The sequence below is a fragment of the Oncorhynchus mykiss genome, chromosome 14 (assembly GCF_013265735.2).
Source record: "Oncorhynchus mykiss isolate Arlee chromosome 14, USDA_OmykA_1.1, whole genome shotgun sequence".
Lineage (NCBI taxonomy): Eukaryota > Metazoa > Chordata > Actinopteri > Salmoniformes > Salmonidae > Oncorhynchus > Oncorhynchus mykiss.
In genome coordinates, this window is record NC_048578.1 from 10,081,133 (window position 1) to 10,105,591 (window position 24,459).

Consider the following 24,459-nt stretch of genomic DNA (forward strand, 5'->3'; position numbering starts at 1 on the left):
AGATGGTGCTGTTCTTGCTATTAAGTGATACATTTTAAGAATCCCCCTCAATGTTACAGTGAGTGGAAAAAGTATTTGATCCCCTGCTGCTTTTGTACGTTTGCCCAATGACAAAGAAATGATCCGTCTATTAATGTAATGGTAGGTTTATTTGAACAGTGAGAGACAGAATAACAAAAAAATATATAGAAAAACACATGTCAAAAATGTTATAAATTGATTTGCATTTTAATGAGGGAAATAAGTATTTGACCCCTCTACAAAACATGATTTAGTACTTTGTGATTGCCAACAAGGGTTTTGCCATAGAGGTCAGACGTTTCTTGTAGTTGGCCACCAAGTTTGCACACATTTCAGGAGGGATTTTGTCCCACTCCTCTTTGCAGATCTTCTCCAAGTCATGAAGGTTTCGAAGCTGACGTTTGGCAACTCGAACCTTCAGCTCCCTCCACAGATTTTCTATGGGATTATGTTCTGGAGACTGTCTAGGCTACTCCAGGACCTTAATGAGCCACTCCTTTGTTGCCTTGGTTGTGTGGTTTGGGTCATTGTCATGCTGGAATACCAATCCACGACCCATTTTCAATGCCCTGGCTGAGGGAAGGTGGTTCTTACCCAAGATTTGACGGTACATGGCCCCGTCCATCGTCCCTTTGATGCGGTGAAGTTGTCCTGTCCCCTTAGCAGAAAAACACCCCCAAAGCATGTTTCCACCTCCATGTTTGACGGTGGGGATGGTGTTCTTGGGGTCATAGGCAGGATTCCTCCTCCTCCAAACACGGCAAGTTGAGCCAAAGACCTCCATTTTGGTCTCGCATGACCACAACACTTTCACCCAGTTGCCCTCTGAATCATTCAGATGTTCATGGGCAAACTTCAGACGGGCATGTATAAATGCTTTCTTGAGCATTGCAGGATGTGGGCATTGCAGGATTTCAGATGCAATAGATTAGCTTAATTTATCATAGATCAAATAATGCTGTATTTCAACAAAATAATGTTGCAGGAATGCTAATCTTATCTGTATCTAACAAACAATTTCAGATCAATCTGAGATGACGGATGTCGAATTCTCGTGCTTTTTGAGGTGGAACCTGATACTTTTAATGCGCCCTCCTACTTAACCTACCGATACACACACAGAACCATGCGCTACACGTTAACGCGTCAATCGAGGCATAGTAAACAGCACATTTTTCTCCCTTGCGCTAAGCCAACAAATTGTTCTGCCCATGCAAGTGCACACATTCAATCAAAAGACACAGGAACATGAACAGGGGTCATTGTGCACGTAATGACAGCGCTTCACTCATCCCTACATCTCCCCTCAACCGACCAGGACTCAGGCACACATTGTACACAGGTCCACAGAGGGAGTACAGTACACGCAATTATACAAAAAAAACTCAAGAGTAGGTTTCTCACGGAGGATGTGCTGTGGTGGCAGGTTGAGTGGCGGGGTGCAGTTGGCAGTGGTCTGAACTCTACCTTGGGGCTCTAGCCTTCAGCCGCAGCACGGTTGTTCCAGTTAAGCCTCTCATCTACCTCATTACCACAGAGTATCTGCTTAGTCTGGCCATGCACAACCCCCAACAGACCCATCTTCGTATGCTTGCTGATACACAAGATGACTAACATACCACAAATTCATTAATAAAAACAGAACAAGTTTTCAAAACAGTGTTTTTATTGCAGAAAAACTGTTGAACATACTGGTCTTAAAGTGGTACATTCAGATCGGAGGTTCAGAGTGCCGAGGCTGGAGACTGAGGGGCCAGATGTGAAGTGCCCATTCTGTGCCCGTCTGAACCTAAGGCACCCCACCACAGCAGTCACCCGAGGACAGGGTTATTCTCCACATTCACCCAGCCTCTCGTGCTTTTTTTTGGACGTTTTGATTATTCTTACAAAAAAAGTGGCTGGAAAAAGGTTGCATTTAAAATACAATCAATTTTTTTACATATTTTGTCAGGCAAAACATGAGTATCCAATACTTTTTAAAAAGCATTTTAAAATAGCATCTCTGATGTAATGTTAAAGGTTTGTTTTTTTAAAACATACAGAAAGTCCTCCACCTACCCGCTGACCTAGGACACAGAGCCCAGGTAGGTGAAAGTTCAACGGCATCTTCACGTTAGTCTGAGCGGTCCATACTCCTCATAGCTTTACTGTTTCAAAAGGAAACGTTACAAAGAGTTCCCCGTATTACAACCCTCTGGAAACTCTAGACCCTTGAAGTCAAGGTAAATATATCATTTTCTCCTCCACAAGATGGTACAGTATGTGATACAGGCAGGTAACCCACTGTTCCTAAGCTGTCATTGAAGATAAGAATTTGTTCTTAACCGACTTGCCTAGTTAAATAAAAGGTCAAAATAAAAAAAGAAGTTGATGGAAGTACGGTAAATCACATTTGGCATGGGAGCCATGTCTTGAATTCTGCCACATGCTCAGTATGTCACAGGTCATGTACAGCCCTCATGTAGCTATTACAGTATCTCCAACCACTAAGGAGCTGGAATGGAGCCCATCTGGACTAAGGATACTCAGCTTAGGAACTACAACCATCAGTGATGCTAATCATCATATGAGGAGATATTGCAATAGCTACATGAGGGCTGTACAGGACCTATTATGGCATTTTGTAAGAGACTAAAGAGGTGCCAACAGGGCACCTACTCCCAGGCATATCCCTCTGTGGCAAACATAGAAGAAGCTCCATTCCTAGCCTGGATATGACTGAACTGATCTAACCGGTGCTCTGTGATCTGACCTGCTACCAGATCGGTGGAGGGAGAGGATATAGTAGAGGTGTAAGGTAGGATATACCTGCAGGGTGTGTGTGTGTGTGTGTGAGAGATACAGATGATATGGGTTAGCACTGGGCACACATCTGGTCTGAAGTAACACAGGCATACTGAAGAATCACGAAGCTGATCATTCGCTACAACAACAAAAAAAGATTCACGTAATAAAAATATACAATTTGTGAGTAAAAATTGCACGGAACAATAAATATTTCACATGTTCCAAAACATCTTCCCATATAGTGTCTAAAAGTGATTCAAATCATAGCATGTAGAAATGGAATGTCTGAAGCACTAACGCTAGAAGTCAGAACCATCTTTCTGTAAGAAACCCATCTCAGACATAGTAAATGGAGATCCATGAACATCTATGGTAGCAGGTGGGTAGAAAGCCTCAGTGGCATTACCTATGGTGGCAAGAAAGAGGAAGTCTGAAGTTGGGATCTTTACCCACCAACATCAGCCCACCTTTGACAAACAACACTAACTGGTAATGGGACATGTATCACTAATTTTAGGCTTTTAGTGCATGTGTGTGCGCTCCACAGAACTCCTGAAGTCCTTTAGAGGACAGGTCATGACAACCACATGCTAAATGTACAAGGTAGATCCAGGTATTCTGGTTAAACGTGTCTCAATGTAACACACACAGGTTGCTTTGAGGCCATGATTCCCATCCAGTACAACTGTGCTGCTGGGCACACACACACCCACTCAGCAACATTGCAATCATTTGGATGGCGCTGGGCATGACACTTGCATCTCCCCAGCTCAGACACATTTTTGGCATCAAGCTTTAGATATTCAAACAGGTTAAGCGATATACAGCACATATATTCATTTTCAATACATTTGGGATTTTCTTAAACGATCACCGGCCTTAAGGTGGGAAGATTCAAGTCATGCTACAAACACCGAACCAGGTAGAAATGTTGGCAAGCACAACTCATTACCAGTCATTTTGATTCACCACACTCTTTGGGGAGATGGGAAAATAGAGACTTAACCCAGCAGGGGGTTGTGCTCTAAACACAGTATTCAAGGACATTTCAAAGATCTCCAGTAACCCGTGTTCAGTGCAGTCTGCACTGAGTGAATATGCTCTCTTTGCATTGGACTTGACTGGATTGGAATCATGCAACTTCTAAACTATGATTTGGATCTGGAGCAGTGGAATTTTAGTTTCAGAAAGTGAGTGACATTTGCTTTAAAAAAAAAAAAAGACAAACCTTGCAGAAAAATATAAATAACAAGTGGAATGTGGCATTCATGAGGCCTACTTAGTTTCATGCAGATGAATCATTCTGGGACAGTGGAGGTGTGGCTGCATGTTAGAACACAGCCGACCGTAGGACTACCTCTGACAAGGCAGCCATGTACGCACGCACCGCACCCCCCCCCCCCCCCCCGGTAGTATTCATAGGAAAGAAAAATAACCTCCGGAAACTCACAGTCCAGTTAAAACGTGGCAAAAATGGCACTGCAGACATGCAGAGGGAAACAGGAAGAGGAAGGACGGAGGGAGCAGGGGAACAGAGGTACTCAAAACACTGCTGGAGTCATCCCTGGGTCCATCCCTTGTCCTACAAGTCATCCCAGCCAGAGTGCCATGGCCTCCTGAAAGACGGTGGCCGCAGGGTAGTTGATCCTCCTTTGTGCCCTTTACTCCCGCTCCTTCAGGTGCTTGTAGGACAAGGGCGTGACGGCAGCGATCTGGAGAGGACATACAAAACACACACACAGAAGTTAGTCCACCTCTATAAACAGAAACCTGCTCCTGCCAATTGCCAACCACTGGATGGTGGCAAGACCCAGCCACACCATGACACCGACAGCAATAAAAGAAAAGGATAGGATGACCCCCCCGGGTAGAATTGACAACATACCCCCAGACAACATTGATTGGACACACCTCCCCTGAAAACAGAGATCAGCTGGAATTTATCATTAAATGTCATTTGCTCTGATTGAACGTGATCATCAACCAGGATTCTGGTGAAGTGAGGGGAACCCAAGACACCCATGACCATGAGCAATAACCGAGGGGTTAGACATGCGAGATTAGCCCCTTATTTTACCTGGATGTCTGTAGGAGTCTGTCCTCTGAAGGCTGGGAAGAACAGATAAACAGGTTAAATGAAGATGAGGGATGGGAGCGTAAAGCCTGGTGTTAACACTTCACTGCCATTCCAATAAATGGAACCCAACCCCTCAGATGACGGTCAGTTCGTTGTCGTAGTAACCGCAACATTTAATATACCTGGCAAAGCAATGGCATAACGCATGCAGTCAGCTAAGCTCGATAGTCGCCACTTAAAATGAAGTACTTGCAAATGAAAAAACACGAGGCGCCAGTGACACACAAGCATGTTATTGCATGTAAAAAAATAAAAAAAATAAAAAAGAAATAAAAATGGCAGATGACGAGGTCTGCAATGTTTATTACATATATGGAGCCGAAAGAAAAAACAAAAACAGAATTACTCATTCACCCTTTTAACATGCACACAAACTGATGACACAGACGAATCCCCATCCACGGGAGACTTGATACTTTATTTCAAAAAGGTAACATGAAATCATTAAAAAGAGCACATGCAAGGACACAATGAGCAGTTTGTCTACTTGGAGGCTGAAAGGAGCATTCATCATTGTCCTGGCGACGCCTTTAACATTCAGTCAGTTGAATCTTTTGAGTTAACTTTGTCCATAAGGACGTACAGCATGTACAGCATGTACAGGTAACTGCAACAATTAAAAGGACACACCAGTGTCTTCATAGGGCATTGGGCCACTACGAGCCATCAGAACAGCTTCAATGTGCCTCGACACAGATCAGGGATGGGCAACTTTCATGGGGCGGGGGACAAAAACATATCAACTCATCATGAGGGGTTGCGGTTGCTCGGGAGTCTGTGACCCCAAATCCACTGTGGGCAACACATTTTAGTGAGAAATGTTAGCAGTTTTTAATCTTATTTCATAGTGAGACTGACGAACAAAATCAATGGGGTCCCCCCCAGCAGGTAATTCGACCATGATAACAAGTTTAGGTAGCTGGCAACAAAACCAATTTAGCAATCCCCCCAAAAAATTGCTGACATGGGCTAACTGACTGACTAATCAGGGACTTACTGCTGATGCACAACCAATTTTGAAATGGCACCTTGTGTATTCTAACTTGTTGAGACCCAGACACAGTTCCATCCCTGGCATAGAGTTCCAGACACTTTAAAATCTATTGGAGGGATGGGACACCATTCTTCCATGAGAAATTCCATAATTTGAGGTTCTGTTGATGTTGGAAAACACTGGTCTCAGACGCCGCTCCTGAATCTTCCATAAGTGTTCAATTGGGTAGAGATATGGTGACAGACATGCTGAGCGATTATCTGAAATGTTGGTTCTTTTTTGGTTTTCAAACTAATTGACTAATGTCAGTTAAAAAAAAAGTTTTTCCTGTGAGCTCAATGTCAAGATTTTGCAGTTTCTCTAGAGATTAATCCGATCACGCCCAAACTGTGCGACGTAGTAGGGAGTTGTAGTTTCCAACAAGCCAATATTCTAAATAGTTTAGAGCAGAAAACGTGATAATTAACTACAATGACCACAATCCATTGTGCCTACGTGTCCGGTCTGTGTTTATTTTACGCCTGCTACATCCGGTTAGGGGCGGCAGGTAGCCTAGTGGTTAGAGCGTTGGACTAGTAACCAAAAGGTTGCAAGATCAAATCCCTGAGCTGACAAGGTAAAAATATGTGGTTCTGCCCTTGAACAAGGCAGTTAACCCACTAGGCCGTCAATGAAAATAACAATTTGTTTTTAACTGCCTTGCCTAGTTAAATAAAGGTTCAAAAATAAAATAGTGAGTGGCAGACATGGAGAGAAGAGACAGAAGAATGCTTGATTGAGGGGGACAGAGAGCAGTTGCTTTGCGAGGCGTCTCTACCTGAAAATATATGATCCAAGTGTGATAGTTGGTATTCAGCAGTCATAAAAGTTTGCCTTATTTACTTTGAAGACCTACTAAAACAGTGATTTTGTCAGACAGCATAAGGATAAGATGACTTGGAATGAAATAATAAAATCATGTGAATAAATGGTTGAAACTGTAAATGGCAGTCACTACCATCATGGGGCATTGATTAATGGTTTTCTTCTGTGTTGTTAAAGCGTTCAACCCACAGTGCATTTCATGTAAAAAACAAAATGTTTGAAACCGAAAACCGGTTTATTTAAATCTAACAAAACCTTTTAAAAAAAAGTAATCTCTCAGCACACACACAGTGTGTGTAAACCCCCTATGCTCCTTTAAAAAAAGTAATCTCTCAGCACACACAGTGTGTGTAAACCCCCTATGCTCCTTTTAAAAAGGTAATCTCTCAGCACACACAGTGTGTGTAAACCCCCTATGCTCCTTTAAAAAAAGTAATCTCTCAGCACACACAGTGTGTGTAAACCCCCTATGCTCCTTTAAAAAAAGTAATCTCTCAGCACACACACAGTGTGTGTAAACCCCCTATGCTTCTTTGAGACCCATCTTTACAAGTCACAGAGATCTTTTCTGGCCATGGTAGCAAAAATAATGGATAACTGAATTTTTATACCTGACCCTAAGCATGATGGGATGTTAATTGCTTAATTAACTCAGGAACCACACCTGTGCGGAAGCGCCTGCTTTCATTATACTTTGTATCCCTCGTTTACTGAAGTGTTTCCTTTATTTTGGCAGTTACCTGTATGTACACATATCACAAACAAAATATGAAGCAGACATTATGACGAACACACTTTTCAGCCAACAAGAGTTCACCACACAGGAAGTATGGGTTATGGTAAGTGATAGAGGGCTGAACCGAGTTCTTAAAGGATCCTCCTTCTTGAAGGCACAGAAAGCAGGATTTGGAGTAGAATACTGGATTCTGGTTACTGTTAAGGGGTAATGGGCCCCGGCAGATATAGGCTGCTAAAGGGTTTGTTTTGGGGGTTATCTGATTGGTTTACCTAGGCCGCAGAGTTGGGGCTGGTACCTGTTCATAGGATAGTATTGGACTCGTCTGAAAAGGTTCGCATTAGCAGGGGCCTGGCTGAAGACTGGGTTTCCCCCTCACCCGACTGAACCAACGGCTTCTTCTGGAAGGGTCAGGCAAGAGACACTAATGACACCTCGGTGCTGACAGAGACTTACAAGACAGCAAGTGGACAATGTAATGTAGTTTAAAACACACATACTCTCCCTGGCGAATACGCTCTCCTCAACCCAATGTTTGTCAGGAGGGACAAGTCAATGTTTAGGAAGATCTCGTTGTTTAAGTGTTGTTAATCTTGATTCTATAAAGGCCAAACTAAGCTATTATTGGTGCAGCCTCCCAAATATTTCTGACTTCAGACACACATTTAGAGCAACACACACATCTCTGTAGTGGATGTGGTTGTGGCGGGGGGTCCAGGGTATGGGGTTGTCTGGGGCACACTGGCATGCAGGTTAACCTCATGTGTTGGCGTGCCGCATTCACCTGGACAGGCATGCAGAGACGGCAGGCACAGGGGCAACACAGGCAGCTAAGACACAATGACCGATGCACCCGGACATACCGAAGTAGACATAGCACCAACATGCCATGGTCTCAGCACCAAACCAAACACAACGCTGGGTAAGTGACAGAGAAGGCAGGGCATTGGGCAATGTCATTAGAACCTTAAAAGAGCAGCATCCCTTCAACATCACTATGTTCTAAAGTGGGAACCTCTAGAATGGGCAACAGTGTGAGGATCAGGCCTAACCTGTCAAGGGAGGGTGGATGCTGGATGTTATAGGACACCACCTGAGTCGTGTTAAAGGCAGGAAGAGGGAGGGGGGAGAAATCGGCAAGCAGGACAGGATAGATAGGAGGAGAGGAGAGAGGCAAAGAGCATACAGAGAGAGAGAGAGAGACCTCAGTCACTCCAGGAGAAGCTGTGAGTGCTGGCGGTCTGCGACAGCATGAAGACAGTGGACGTTCCCGACGAAGGAAGTCGTTGCTTGATCTGCAGCAAAGCAGGCAGGATAGAAAGAGAGAAACAGAAGAGGCGATAAAAAGGGAGTGAGACAGAGGGAGAAAGAGTAGAACAAAAGTATTAAAACAGAGCATTGAAGATAAGTGGGGCAAGAGGTTTGGCCTTTGCTGCCGAGGCCCTGGAACTTTCATCAATGTTCCTCATTGGTATCAGGTTAGACTCTTGCCATTAGAAGTGTATTGGTATTGTGGGCTAAATGTAACTTTTCTTGGTCTGAATGAATGAATGAATGAATGAATATATATATATATATATATATATATATATATATATATATATATATATATATATATATATGCATTTGCTGGGTGCTCTGTTATTTGTGCACCATGGAACTCTATCACTTCTATGGTTCAAAGTCATGTAATAAAATGTCACTTATTTGTAGGTTGTTTCTGCTAGCAAGTAAAATAAGTTTTCTATATATATCTATATCTATCTATCTGTGTGTGTGTGTGGCCTACGCCTTTATCTACACTGAACAAAAATATAAAATGCAACATGGTTGGTCCCATGTTTCATGAGCTGAAATAAAAGATCACAGAAATTTCTGTCTGTTAATAAAGCCCTTTTGTGGAGAAAAATGTATTATGATTAACTGGGCCTGGCTCTCAAGTGGGTGGGCCTGGCTCTCAAGTGGGTGGGCCTGGCTCTCAAGTGGGTGGGCCTGGCTCTCAAGTGGGTGGGCCTGGCTCTCAAGTGGGTGGGCCTGGCTCTCAAGTGGGTGGGCCTGGCTCTCAAGTGGGTGGGCCTGGCTCTCAAGTGGGTGGGCCTAAACCCTTCCATGCACACCCATGGCTGCAAACCTGGCCAGTTATGGGATATCTATAGATTAGTGCATAATGAATTTGTTTACATTTATTTCCTTATATGAACTGTAACTCAGCAAAAATCGTGAAATTGTCGCATGTAAAGTTTATTTTTACTCAGTATCGTTCATTGGTAAATGTAAATGTCAAACATTTACATATAAAATCGTCCATACAAAAAAGGATTTGTATGACGATATGTCGGTTGAAAAAGCTATTGAGTGATAATATCACATAACTTGTGAAATGAATAACCAAATTATGAGTCATCACACCATTACTAATACTTTGAAGGAAAACTAATTTGCCTCTTGGGGAGTTAAGGGACACACTATACCAGGGGAGAAGGGGGAGAAATTAGATTATTCCTCTGATCTCCATCCATGACCACAACACAAATCAGATCGCTATGGAGGAGCTCTTTAATGTACGTTTAGAGCGATGGGCTCCGGTCAAGCATCCCCGAATCTTCAAGAAGACACAAATGGCTACTTGCAAGGACAAAATGTCAATTATGAGACTGTTCTAATGCATAAACAGAAATATCTAAGCATCTGACACAAAGGACAAGTCATAGCCTGTAGAAATGATGAAAGGATATGAACACAGGAAAACTACTATGAAGTGTTTTGAAGAGTTGTTTTTCCCCTGAACGTCAAAACGATACACAGATCGAGAACTAGATGTGCGTGTACCGTACCTGTCGAGAGTGGGGCCAGCGCGGCTTGCGGAGGACCAGCAGCAGGATCTCAGGCAGCAGGCTGAGCAGGACGAGGAGGATGATGACCAGCCAGGCCGACACAGAGCGCAGCATGTTAGCAAACACAAAGTAGAGACGCTGCTGCCGAAGGAAGGGCCTGGCGGGAGGGAGAGCGTTAACAACATTCACACAGGTCAGTCCAAATTGAGCGGTCACCATCCACGGTTCAGGAGCACTACACGGCGAGCAGGCTTTTGCTCCAGCCCACCACTAACACTGATTGACGTATGTGTCAGATGATCCCGTCCTCACCATATGATCCCACCCCAGAAGAAGCTGAAGAACATGTAGAAGGCCAGCGAGCCCCAGATGACAAAGTGATTGATCCACGTCCAATGGCGCGTGTCCATAGCCAGCTAGAACCACAAACAGAAGAAAAGGTGGTATCACTGGTCTGAAAATGTATTTCAATAACACTATGAAGTTCAAGTGTGCTTTACCTTTAGCGTGACGGTGAAGACGAGGACAGTAAAAACAATTGTTCCGTACGACCAATTCCCAAACACCTGGCCATTGTCCTGCAGGGCGGGGTTACTAAAGAGAAAGCGGACCCCAAAGAAGAACAGGAGGCCCTGGTAGACCCCAAGTAGGGTCCAGTACAGGAAGGGGCTCCAACGCAACATGGCGTTCTTTGCTACGTCCCTAAGGAGAGAAAAGGACAGAGAGAGAAAAGAGGGTAGCAAGGGAGGACCACAAAGAACAAAGACGGAGGGTTGAAATCACTTGCTTGTGTCGTCATTATCACACTAGAAGCATAGCTAGTGCATTTTTCTATTTAGGTGCAGAGTGAAGTGTAGTTCCCGGACCTACCTGTAGAGGGTAGCGTTGCTCATCAGGACCTCCATACAGATGTGCTGCTCCAAGAGGCTGTAGGCCAGGATAGGCATGGAGGTGAAACAGATGTTGTACATCGTCAGATAGGCTGCGTCGTAGAGGGGCTGGGGAGGACGGGGGAAGGACCGGGTGGGAGGGGGTGGATTGGGAACCCAGGGGTTAATTACACGGAGAGGAGAGCGCTCACTCTTGCATACACGCGTTGACAAACACACAACCACCACCTAACACAGGAAGAGGGCTCTACAGCGTCGAGCCTGTTGCTGTGTGACTACATGGCGAAGCCATCCTTTGATATATGCACACAGATGGTTCTGAGAGAGCAGGTCTAAGCTGGGGGGCATCTTTTAAACAGCGATACTTAGAGTTTACATATCAGAAGTTAGCTGTGTATACTAAGAGATCCCTCTCCTGCGAGAGCTAAACATGTGCCAAAGGAATGAATACATTGCCTAAAATGGCGAAGACTTACTCCATGTAACCAAGGGCTGTACTATGTAATGTACTAGTCATATTGTATACATAACGTGCATGTAATATGAACGCCATATATACACACACACACACACACAACTCATTCAAGTGTTTCATGTAGTAACCAAAAATGTGTTAAAATTAAACAAATTTAAATATATTTTAGATTCTTCAAAGTAGCCACCCTTTTGCCTTCTCTCAACCAGCTTCACCTGGAATGCTTTTCCAACAGTCTTAAAAAGTGTTCCTACATAATTGTTGGCTGCTTTTCCTTCACTCTGCGGTCCAACTCATCCCAAACCATCTCAATTGGATTGAAATCGGGTGATTGTGGAGCCCAGGTTATCTGACGCAGCACTCCATTCCTATTCTTCTTGGTCAAATAGCACTTACACAGCCTGGAGGTGTGATGGAGCATTGTCATTTTGAAAAACAAATGATAGTCCTGCAACCCAGACGGGAATGGAGTATAGCTGCATAATGCTGTGGTAGCCATGCTGGTTAAGTGTGCTTTGAATTCTAAATAAAATCACAGAGAGTGTCACCAGCAAAGCACCATCATACCTTCACAACTCCTCCTCCATGCTTCACGGCGGGAACCACACATACAGAGATCATCCGTTCACCTACTCTGCATCTCACAAAGACATGGCGGTTAGAATCCAAAATCTCAAATTTGGACTCATCAGACCAAAGGACAGATTTCCACCAGTCTAATGTCCATTGCTCGTGTTTCTTGGCCCAAGCAAGTCTCTTATTCTTATTGGTGTCCTTTAGTAGTGGTTTCTTTGCAGCAATTCGACCATGAAGGCCTGATTCACGCTGTCTCCTCTAAACAGTTGATATTGAGCTGTGTCTTGCATTTATTTGGGCTGCAATTTGAGGCTGGTAACTCTAATGAACTTATCCTCTGCAGCAGAGGTAACTCTGGGTCTTCCTTTCCTGTGGTGGTCCTCATGAGAGCCAGTTTCATCATAGCGCTTGATGGTTTTTGTGACTGCACTTGAAGAAACTTTCAAAGTTCTTGAAATGTTCCATATTGACTGACCTTCATGTCTTAAAGTAATGATGGACTATCGTTTCTCTTTGCTTATTTGAGCTGTTCTTGCCATAATATGGACTTAGCCCTATTTGGTAAAAGACCATCTTCTGTATACCACCCCATACCTTGTCACAACACAACTGATTGGCTCAAACACATTAACCTCTTGAAGCTAGGGGGCACTATTTTTATGTTTGGAAAAATAACATTCCCAAAGTAAATGGACTATTTCTCAGGACCAGATCTAGAATATGTAATTGATAGATTAGGATAGAAAACACTCTAAAGTTTCCAAAACTGTCAAAATATTGTCTGTGAGTATAACAGAACTGATATTGCAGGCGAAACCCTGAGGAAAATCCAATCAGGAAGTGCCTCTTATTTTGAAACCCTTCTGTTCCTATGCATGGCTATCCTCCATTTAAAGGGATATCAACCAGATTCCTTTCTCTCTGGCTTCCCTAAGGTGTCAGTCTTTAGACATGGTTTCAGGCTTTTATTTAGAAAAATTAGCGTGAGAGATCACATTGTGTAAGTGGATAGGTGGGGGCTCTCAGAGTGAGTTTTTGCGCTACAGAGTAAAGCCGCCATTGTTCCTCCCGCTGTTATTGAAAAACCTACACACTCTGTTGATATATTATTGAATATATATTTTAAAAACTACCTGAGGAATGATTATAAAAAAAACTTTGACATGTTTCTGTGGACATTATGAAGACCATTTGGAATTTTCGTCTGCGTTGTCATGACCGCTCTTTCCTGTGGATTTCTGAACATAACGTTTTAAGGAAAGACATTCCACAAGGCACACCTGTTACTTGAAATGCAATCCATGTGACTACCTCATGAAGCTGGTTGAGAGAATGCCAAGATTGCCTTGATGACAGCATTGAAGAATATAATGTTTAAAACTTTGGTTACTACAGGATTCCATATCTATTATTTCATAGTTTTGATGTCTTCACTATTATGCTACAATGTAGAAAATAGTAAAAATAAAGAAAAACCCTGGTGTGGGTGTGTCCAAGCTTTTGACTGGTACCACACACACACACACACACACACACACACACACACACACACACACACACAAATATATAAGACTGCAGCCACTCCAGGAGAGAGGGGATGTCAGGTCAACCAGAGGGAAAGAATATGGTTGTAGACTGGAGAAGGTGCTGGGATTCAATGGGATCCTCTGCTATTTCATGTTTAGAGCATCTTTGAATCTCAGAGAGGGGAGAGGGGCCTCAGCAGGACACGGTGCAGTACTCACTTGCTGGGAAGATCCACAGAAAAACTGGTACAAGAACTGAGGTAAGATGAAGCAGAGGTTCTGTAAGCAAGTGAGAGGGGGAAAGGAGCCTGAGGTTAGACACATCAAAAAGTAACGCACGAGAACTTGTGTCTGGGTCTCATCTAAATCACATGGGCTTGAGCAGTGTCCTTTATCAACATCAGAAATGTTTACTCTGTACATCTGTGGCTCTGTTGAGCTAACATTTTACAGTTGATAGACAACTTTAGCACAGTTACAAACTTACTCTTTATTTTTTATTTTTTTTGCAATAGCCTATATAAAAGACCTAAACGTGTCTGATGCTGCTGCTGGGCTCATTTCGTTGTCTTGCTATCAAATTACAAAGGCTGTGTGATCTATTTCTCGGTCGACTCATATCAACATCTCTGCACATTAGCGGTGGGGTAGGATAAATAAATACAACAGGATAGACCTAATTAAAAAGAACAGTGGTGAAGGAAATGGAAAAAGCTGGGCAGAACATGCCCAGAGAGTCAAATTACGCACACTCCACTCTGCTCACATCCTCTATTCAGCTGAATTCAAGATAACATTTTAGAGGCCCCCCATCATGGTGGTGTAAAATATTAGCATGTTTACGCCAATGTCCTGCAATTCTACACAGTTCTCCATGGAGCCGAGATAAAATGTTGCCGTTTTAAAGCTACTATCCTGCAATTCGCCATGGCTAATTCTGTGTTATTTTGCTTAAAGATAATAACAAAATCAGTACTGCTAAATTCATTGTTTATAGAATTTTCAATTCACCCCAACTGTACAGCTTTTATTTTGGTGATTTTTAGTTCTCAAAGATTATATTATACAAAAAATGTATAGTTCCATTATTTTTTCTACATACTTTATATCTGTTTTAGTTGTTTCATTTGACACAAAGCGTTTTTCCATCCAGAAAATGAACACTTTATTTTACACTCTTTGGATTTAGGCTTACCGAAAAAAACCTCTCAGGATTTAAATGGCAGAAAAATCCCTGCATATTACTCCCACATAATCCTCATATCGAATGCTTTTTATTTTGGCAGCAACACAGAATTAGGTTTTATAGCTCCAAACAATGACCGAACCTTGACCTCATCTGATGTGCCCAATACTCATGATCCTCAGTTAACACAAGCACAGTAAGTTACGGTGCCTACATTTCGGTGCTGCCCCCTACCTTGTAGAAGAAGTATTGCACCAGGTGGGCGATCCGAACGTAGTAGAGGTGCCCGTGTCCCAGTAACAGTTTCTTCAGGTGCTTGAGTTTAGGGATGGCATAGTCACTGTTCCTCACTGCCTGGCGACCCTCTTTACCCTTTATACCTGAGACACGGAAGACCAGGGAAATTACACACTTTTACATCTCGCCCAATTTCAATTTGAAACAACTTCAATATTAAAAACATTTCATCATTTGAATCTATAGCGATATCACAGCGTCTTACCGATGCCAATGTGTGCCTCCAGAATCATACTGACATCGTTGGCTCCATCTCCGATGGAGAGGGTGATGGGGCTGCCTTTGGAGTTCTTCACCATGTTCACGATCTATATAGGAACGAGAGAGTGGAAAGAGAGTGAGGGGGAAAAAAAGTTCATTAAATCCCACTTGGTTCTGCATTCGAAACAAGATGCCTAGATGCAAAACCTATTCAGACATTTGTAATATCATTACCAGGTGTAATGTGGGTAAATACAGATTTTTTTGTCGTGAGGCCTGAACCTGGTTTACCTTTAACTACTGTAGCCATCTACAGTTAAATCTACCAGCAAGCGCCCATGACATCGCCTCACCTGGGCCTTCTGTAGGGGAGCCATACGGCAGCACAGCACAGTGGTACAGTTCTGACAGATCTGGAGGAAGAGACTCTTGTAGTGGCTGGAGTCAGGAGAGGAGTTGAACAATAAGGACAGAGTGGCTCCGTCTATGATGAAGCCGTAGTCCTGCTTAGCTGAAGTCCAGCTCCTGGGAGAAAAAGAGAACGCAGAGCTTTCTTGTGACAAATCAAAACAAGAGCAAAAATATTTAATAGTTCAAGACATAATTTGCTCCCAATTGTTATAATTTTATGACAAATTATCATCAATTTACTACCAATGATTAGCAATTTACTACAACTAATTTTATTGAACAATAGTAACATTGTACTGTAAGTAACTCCAATGACCCTCCTTCAAAACCTCCAACCCGAGACTTAACACTGACCTGGTGACCCTAGTCTTAACCGGTGGAGGGTCCTGCACTGACCTCTTGTGGTAGTCTAACAGCACCTCATGCAGGCGCTCTTCTCTCCTCCTCCCGCCGTCCTCCAGGGTTCGCACCGTCAGTTCCAGCAGCTCTGTGCCCCTCTGGAATAGGCGACAGGCGTAGCACGTGGACTTGGCCGTCTCCATCTTGTCCCCCGTAAGAACCCACACCTTCATGCCAGCCCGCTGCAGGGCCTCCATGGTCTCTGCTGCCTCCTCCTGCAACCTGGCGACAGAGAAGGAAGAGAAAGAGGGAGCGTGAATGATGAGTGGCAGTTTGCAGTGAAAAGATAAGATAAGGGGTGCGTCAGAGAGAATGATCGATGGGGCGAGAGGGATGACTAAGTGAGACAGAAAGATGAGGCAGAGTGAGAGCCGGTGTGTGAGACAGTCAGTGAATGCGCGTGTCTGACAAAATGACAGAATACATATTGAACAGAAAACAAATGCACATAACTCCCACCGCACCCACACTTTTACCTCTGCACATTAATGAGCTGTTCGCCTCGAAAGAATGGCTGTGTCCAAAACGGCTCCTATTCCCCTATTCAGTGCACTTCTTTGTGACCAGGGCCCATAGGGTGCCACCTGGGACACAGCCTGAGAGTTAACCCTGAGCTGACTGTCCACCCACCTGTCCTCCACGGCGGTAGCTCCGATCAGGCTCATCCCAGTCTCCACCTGGTTGTAGACAGCCATGAGTTTTGCCTCTCGGTCATCCAGGGCCAGCCTGGCTTCCCTCAGCCCTGCGTCTGCCTGGGCGTACTCTTCAGAACTAAGGAGCTTGTAGGCCACACACAGCGTCCGGTAGCCTTCCTGAGATATGGCACAAACGCACACGGCGTAACTTACCAGTCAACACGAGCAAACACTCTCGCTGTGCGTTTCATAAATGTGAGAAATCCAGACTTTCAATGTACCCGTTGCATTTGGAAAATAAACTAGGACGGTAAAACATTCATCTTAAATCAATGTACACACAAACAAAAATGGTAGCCTTCCTGGGAGACAGACAAATGCACAGACGTACAAAGTAATTGAATAAACATGAAGTTAGTGAAGCGGATGGGGCAGAGACCCACCGTAGCGTTACGCTCCACGTGCATGCGTATCCTGTCCACCTCCTCCTGCCTGACACGGGGGAAGATGGAGGAGTCGGCCCCCTTACAGAACAGCATGATGTCCCCTGAGCAACCAACACAGCCAGAACACGTCAGGACTGGGGTTACAAACAAAACTAGAAGCTAATAGACGAAAAGCTGTTGGTTCATTTCAATCTCTGTCTCACCGCATTTGGATCGGACTATTACGCTCATACGCCTTCTCACGGGGTCAAAGTTCAACACATGAAGCAGCTCGTACCTGCAAGGGGAAATCAGATGGCCATGTCAATCAAAAGGAGAATGTTGACTGATAAAATCAAATCCGTTATTAACATTAATCAAAACTCATCACTTGTTGACTTACGTTTCAACATCTTTGTCTCTGTTCATCACTCTCATGTTCTTGCTCTCCATACCTAGGAATGTGAAACCATACCTATATATGGCGACAAAGACAAGAAAGTGAGCCGCACTGATTACACAACACACTAATCAAACCAAATCCACATAGAAGTTCATTTGTGTGATGGATTGATTGATTGATGAATAACAGTTGCACAGGCCCTGTCCCTTACTTCATGGCTCCCTTGACCAGTGCCACCTCGTCGGGTGAGGAGGCGATGAAGCCCCTGAGCTCTGCAGGGTGGACCATCTCTCCGTCCAGCCCCAGGACACCGTCCACCTGGTCCCCAACCCCGTCCTCCTGACCCGTAGACTCCTTGACCTGCACCGTGTGGCACAGACACAGAGCCCGCAGGAACAGCTCCTCCTCCTCCTGAAAACACACAGACGCATGTTACTTATTGAACTGTGTGCCATTTCCCAGAGGTGCATTCATTAAGAACCAAATGCAAAACTGGATGAACTTCTCCAACAAGAAACTATTGTTTATGTTGCAAAACGTTTTTCTACAGTGTGCAATGAATGTTAGAATGAATACACCATTTGGTATGTACATTTATATGGCACAGTAACAGTTTACATTACTACACTACCTAACAACCTCTGTCTATGGGATGCAGAGTACAAACTAATGGCCATTAATCACACTGGATCTGTCACAGGTTATGTTAGGTCACATGCGATACTTGTTCTTCTGTCAGGTGACCTCTGATTTGATGCCCATATGTTGGCATGCCTGACTGGCACATTGATGAGGGGGAGGGCAGATAACTAGTCATTTACCCACCCTGCCAGCCTTCTGCTGCAGCATGCTCACGGGTCCATCTGTGACACAGAAGCCGTCCAGCTCGGTGCTCGAGTCACGGTTCTTGTACTGGAAGCCGTCGATGCAGCACTCGATGAACTCCATGCTGTTCTGGGTCAGAGTGCCCGTCTTGTCCGTGAACACGTACTCCACCTAGAGGACACAATGGGAAACTGCAGGGTCAGACAAATACCCTTTTCACACAATCAAATGTATTTATAAAGCCCTCTCCACATCAGCAGATGTCACAAAGTGCTTACACAGAAACCCAGCCCAAAATCCCAAACAGCAAGCAATGCAGATGTAGAAGCAAGGAGGTTAGGAATTACTCTAGAAAGTCAGGAACCTAGGAAGAAACCAGGCTCTGAGGGATGGCCAGTCATCTTCTGGCTGTGCCGGGTAGAGATTATAAGAGTACGTGGCCATTAAGGCCAGATGGCTCTTCTAGATGTTCATAGATAACCAGCAGGGTCAAATAATATTCACAGTGGTTGTAGAGGGTGCAACAGGTCTTAGGAGTAAATGTCAGCTGACTTTTCATAGAGCCAGACTACAGAGCCAAACCAAGGCATCTACCATAGTTCCTGGAACCATGCTGGAGAGGACAATGTGAATAGAAAATATCTGCGCCAGCACAGTACATTTCAGGTTCAGACCTACAGTGAGAATCAGGGGTGTACTCATTAGTCCAAACAGTTACAAAACGTTTATGTAACTAAAAATTGGGTTTCTATTGGGGGAAAAAATCATTTTGCAACAGAATTGGCGTAATGGACAGGCATGTGAGACTCTTCCAGGGTCGTAAAAAAAAAAAAAAAAAACACTTGGCGCAATTAACTGTGAACAATAAGAATGGGCAATTAATCCCTGAGAGTTACACCGCATAAATCTAGTTTACCAAGCGTCATCTTTAATTGAAGTAATCATCGGGCAAACCAACCGTGACGGATCTGCAACTCCCCTGTTTGAGACAGAGGTTGGAGTTGGGAAGGCACAGCCAATCAAGGCATATTACGACCAGTTAGACCATTTCATATTCTGACATTTGAGGAATGTTGTTCATGTGGGTTTAGGGTCATCACTCCACCAAAGACTGGGGCCGAGAGCAGAGAGGCCCTAGACGTCGAATAAACCTAAAGCCTCATTTGAATACTGAAATGTATCTCCCCTTACCCTCTTCCCTTTGAGGTAATCACTGATCTAACATGACTGGGTAACAGAGTTCCCCATTGCAGTATATAGCTAGCTTTTCACAAATCCAGTCATTTAAGATACGTGAATACTTAAAGAAAAGGAGAAAGGAATGATGCATCAAAGTATTCAAACAGGGGGATATCTGGCCAACTAGCTACAGCAATTTGGTGGGAATCTGCAATGAAAAGTAGCTCCTTTGGGAGACTGCTTTTGGGTCTTATCAACGCTAAATTGGTTCCATATCTTTAAAGCCTGACCTGTCCTAGCTCCTCGTTGAGGTCAGAGGTGTTGACCAGAGCCCCTTCCTGGATCTCGGGGTCGAAGAAGTCCTTGTCCCAGGAGATGAAGAAGGAGCCCAGGAACTTCTGCATCTCCACCGTCACGTACATGGACACGGGGATGATGAAGTTGAACAGCACCATGAATGACAGGAAGTCAGTAAACATATTCAGGTACTGGGGGAGAGAGGGAACAAAAGTGAAACGTGGTTAAAATACACAGATAAAACAGGAAGTCAGTAAACATATTTAGGTACTGGGGGAGAGAGGGGTGAACAGTGTTAAAACACACTTCCACAAACTGAAGTGCCCTTGGAGAAAAAACACACTCGTATAATGCAGTGCAAGAAGCCATCGGTGTAATGTGACTCTGGGTCAATGAAATGTGCCTAAAAGGCTCACCATAAGGCATTAAGTTGCATTTGAGACTGACTACAGTCAGCAGAGTGCATTATACGGTGCTAAACTGTGTGTCTGTGTAAAGTCTTTTTAGCTGAGTGAAGGCCTCACCAGGTTGGCATCTTTCTCCTTCTGCGTCTTCTGGTTGTACCAGGGCTCTTCCTGGCCTGGTTGGCTCTGCCACACGTACTTGAGCGTGGTGCACACCAGGGCCTTGCTCACCAGGATACACAGGTACACCAGCAGGAAGGCATTGATAGATCTGAAACACGAGTATTAACAACCCAACTCCCATTAGCAACACTGAAAATACACATCCACTTTGTGAAACATCTACTCATATATATATATATATATATACACACACCTCTGATAGCCGTGTGAATGGACACCGAATCAACCTTCTAACTGCCCCAGCTTCCTTCAATTGATCTTGTTCCAGTGTTGTGTTCGAGACCACCTAAAGCGAGACCAATTCAAGACCAAGGCCGGAGCAATCAAGTCTGAGTCAAAACCAAGACTGGAAGGGGGGGAGCACGAGCGTGAGACAAGGGGTCCGAGACCGAGTCAAGACCAGAAAAATATAAGTCAAATTCAAGACCACGAGGAAACTTTGTCAAATCACCACCATAATAAGAGTTGAACATGTCCAGTATTTCTGTGTCCATCTTTCAGAACATTATTTAGACATTCAAAATAGTGAAGAAATGCATGCTGGGGGAAAACCGTCACAAATGATTACTAACCTAAACACAGTGGGGAACAAGCTCTCCTACACCTTCAGAGAAGGCCTAAGGATTTACAAAATTATTTTTCATATAATGACAATTATATTATTATTTTCAATGATGTTCTGATTTAATCTTGTGAGTTTTTGTTGTAAAGGAAAGAGTTAACACTGAAGAGAAAAAAACGATTGAATCAGTATTTTTATTTGCTGGTCTCCAGGGAGATACATCTAGCTAAGTCAGCCATTGGCTATCAGAAGCTAGATAAAAGGCATCTGCCATTCAACTGTATTAGGACAACATTTTGGAGTGAAAGAGAAATCAACCAATCACATTTTGACTTAATGAGCAGGACCGTTTTTACAAAAACATCTGCCTTGAAATCCAACAGTTCACTGCGCAATAGCGAGCAGTAGTTTTCCCAGTCTAGCGAGCTAGATTTTGCTGTCAGGTAGTGTGCAGCGGCTGCAGTAGGTGTTATCAAAGAGGATGTTGTTTTTAATTTATTAGGTTCTCCCTTTTCAAGAATAACTTTCAACAAGAAGTTAAGTTTCAAATGATCATGAGAGGAACTGTGTTTTTATTGCAGCCTGCTGTTGTCAGCCATCTCTTTGAAAATAACTTGTGTGAAATTGCATTTTACAGTGGAGCTAACAGCATTTTAGCAACATGACATCTTATTAAAAAAAATTCAAATACACCCCCAGGAAGAATGACTTTAAAAAAATGTATGACATTTTCTGACAAGCGACCAAATCACTGTAGATATGATAATTTTCATAAATTCTTAGAACGTTTGGGAATTACGTATACTAAAGGCATTTGTGAAAATTCTATCGCAATATAGAGTGGGAAAGTGGCCGTGCGTTTGGACAATTAATAGACACTGCAGTCTACATAGACCAGTGCGCTATAGCCAATCAGAACTACAGTAGGCCTTTATACAAACAAGCCACACGGGCTTCCATCATTCACTTGGAACAGGACTGTGTATTTACAGGCAGTTACAACACCTCGACTTCAGATCATTAGAACGCATTCGCCAAAAGCCGATTCATGCAAATATGTAAACACCACAGGAGTCCTCTTTCATTTGAGAACTTTACAGTCCCGTTGATCAAACAACCATGAAAAAGGTAGGCTCTCTCCCCCTCAGTTATGCACATTAACAACAAGATCAACTAATGCTAATGATGAATTATATGAATCATGCATTGAACTGCATCCATCTACTCTGCCAACAATGCCTTAGTGTACGTTATTGAACGCTGAGTCAAATAGAGCCAACTTATAACCTCTTATAATGTAGGTTTTGTAGCGTAAATTGGGAATTTGACATTTTTGACTGATATTATGATTGTCTGTTTCATATCTGCAAAGTAGTTAAAACGTTGTTTAAACTTTAGGTCACCGGTTACGTTGTGTGCTTAACGTGAAATGTTTTTTGTAACAGGAAGTAATAGTTGTAAAATTCCATTGGGAAATGCTCAATGGTTGTGTTTTTGTATTCTGATTGGGACCTACTATGTCAGAGTTTATGGACTGCTTATCCTTTAAAATCATGCTGTATGTGACTGCTCTCTTTCCATCGGCCCTATGCAGTGGCATAGTGGTGCCAGGTATACTCAGATCTTGCCAAAAATGTTCCCAAACGGCCCACCTAAGGAAGGAATGGCACCTTATGTGAAAACTCCTGTGTATTCCTGTTTTTTTTAAATGAGTTTTCCTCTACATTTCAGATTTTCACTCTCAAAATCACCTTTTTTTAATAGAAAAATACAAAACTTTAATTGGTCTTAGTCCACAACAATGCTTGAACCACATCAATCTGATTGGGTGGGCTTGTCAGGGCCTGGCTCCCAAATGGATGGGCCTCTGTCCACCCAGGCCAATCCATGTCTACGCCCCTGATGCAAACGGCGCATGATGACAAATGCGCATTACTAATAGTCTACTAATCAACACTTCGGACTAAACTTTTTAAATACCTGGTTTGCATACCCATTGTTGCCTTAATTAGCATATACTGGTAGATTTACAGGTGAAATGTCTTCCCTACCCTACCCTACCTGCATCATTCTTCTGTGAGCTGCTCCATGACAAAACCAGTTGAGAGCTGCACACTTGCTGCCTGCAGATGATATGCGGCGTGCGTGTGAATATAAGTCACGTGCTTAGCGATTGTGCAGGCTACTTTGCGCAGGCTACTTTGTGCAGGCTACTTTGTGCAGGCTACTTTGTGGATGATTTCTCCATTGTACTACATAAGCTGTATACCTCCACTACTTTGAAACACATCAGCAGGATTAAGGAGTGAGGTTACGCAATACCCACTGAAAAAGGGAAGGGAAGTAATAGTGGCATTGAACTGTGGATTGACATACCCTCCACTACACCACCGGCCTTTTGTGTTTTACAAAACATGCACTCTCCTACATGAGTGACCTAGTATTACGCTTGATGTCCTTTCAGAATCACTAACCTGTCACACACTGAAGACCTATAGGTTCTCCACTGTACTAACCTGTTACACACACTGAAGACCTATAGGTTCTCCACTGTACTAACCTGTTACACACTGAAGACCTATAGGTTCTCCACTGTACTAACCTGTTACACACACTGAAGACCTATAGGTTCTCCACTGTACTAACCTGTTACACACTGAAGACCTATAGGTTCACCACTATACTAACCTGTCACACACACTGAAGACCTATAGGTTCTCCACTGTACTAACCTGTCACACACTGAAGACCTATAGGTTCACCACTATACTAACCTGTTACACACACTGAAGACCTATAGGTTCTCCACTGTACTAACCTGTTACACACTGAAGACCTATAGGTTCACCACTATACTAACCTGTCACACACACTGAAGACCTATAGGTTCTCCACTGTACTAACCTGTCACACACTGAAGACCTATAGGTTCACCACTATACTAACCTGTCACACACACTGAAGACCTATAGGTTCTCCACTGTACTAACCTGTCACACACTGAAGACCTATAGGTTCACCACTGTACTAACCTGTTACACACTGAAGACCTATAGGTTCTCCACTGTACTAACCTGTTACACACACACTGAAGGCCTATAGGTTCTCCACTGTACTAACCTGTTACACACACTGAAGGCCTATAGGTTCTCCACTGTACTAACCTATTACACACACACACTGAAGACCTATAGGTTCTCCACTGTACTAAC

At 43.6% G+C, this 24,459-nt stretch overlaps 1 protein-coding gene across 10 annotated transcripts in view; it reads right to left on the minus strand.

Moving 5' to 3' along the window:
* Nucleotides 1-1,669: 1,669 nt before the first annotated feature.
* Nucleotides 1,670-24,459, minus strand: part of LOC110488757 (phospholipid-transporting ATPase 11C) — a 73,843-nt gene continuing 51,053 nt past the window's right edge. For 2 of the 10 annotated variants that reach the window (XR_005035917.1, XR_005035918.1), the window contains 20 exons: nucleotides 20,623-20,773; nucleotides 20,092-20,289; nucleotides 18,623-18,793; nucleotides 18,009-18,208; nucleotides 17,798-17,869; nucleotides 17,619-17,692; nucleotides 17,413-17,516; nucleotides 16,965-17,146; nucleotides 16,290-16,556; nucleotides 15,878-16,049; nucleotides 15,529-15,631; nucleotides 15,261-15,406; nucleotides 14,060-14,119; nucleotides 11,244-11,371; nucleotides 10,874-11,075; nucleotides 10,686-10,789; nucleotides 10,374-10,530; nucleotides 7,812-7,940; nucleotides 4,886-4,917; nucleotides 1,670-4,520 (listed from right to left, as the gene is read on the minus strand). Coding sequence is in view for 6 of the 10 variants with exons in the window: in XM_036942907.1 (XP_036798802.1) it covers nucleotides 7,842-7,940; nucleotides 10,374-10,530; nucleotides 10,686-10,789; nucleotides 10,874-11,075; nucleotides 11,244-11,371; nucleotides 14,060-14,119; nucleotides 15,261-15,406; nucleotides 15,529-15,631; nucleotides 15,878-16,049; nucleotides 16,290-16,556; nucleotides 16,965-17,146; nucleotides 17,413-17,516; nucleotides 17,619-17,692; nucleotides 17,798-17,869; nucleotides 18,009-18,208; nucleotides 18,623-18,793; nucleotides 20,092-20,289; nucleotides 20,623-20,773 (2,590 nt within the window). In the remaining 4 variants the exon portion in view is untranslated. Of the gene's footprint in view, nucleotides 4,521-4,885; nucleotides 4,918-7,811; nucleotides 7,941-8,743; nucleotides 8,835-10,373; nucleotides 10,531-10,685; nucleotides 10,790-10,873; nucleotides 11,076-11,243; nucleotides 11,372-14,059; nucleotides 14,120-15,260; nucleotides 15,407-15,528; nucleotides 15,632-15,877; nucleotides 16,050-16,289; nucleotides 16,557-16,964; nucleotides 17,147-17,412; nucleotides 17,517-17,618; nucleotides 17,693-17,797; nucleotides 17,870-18,008; nucleotides 18,209-18,622; nucleotides 18,794-20,091; nucleotides 20,290-20,622; nucleotides 20,774-24,459 lie in introns of those variants that run through there. The other 8 variants (XR_005035919.1, XM_036942907.1, XM_036942910.1 and 5 more) reach the window with 8 other exon arrangements.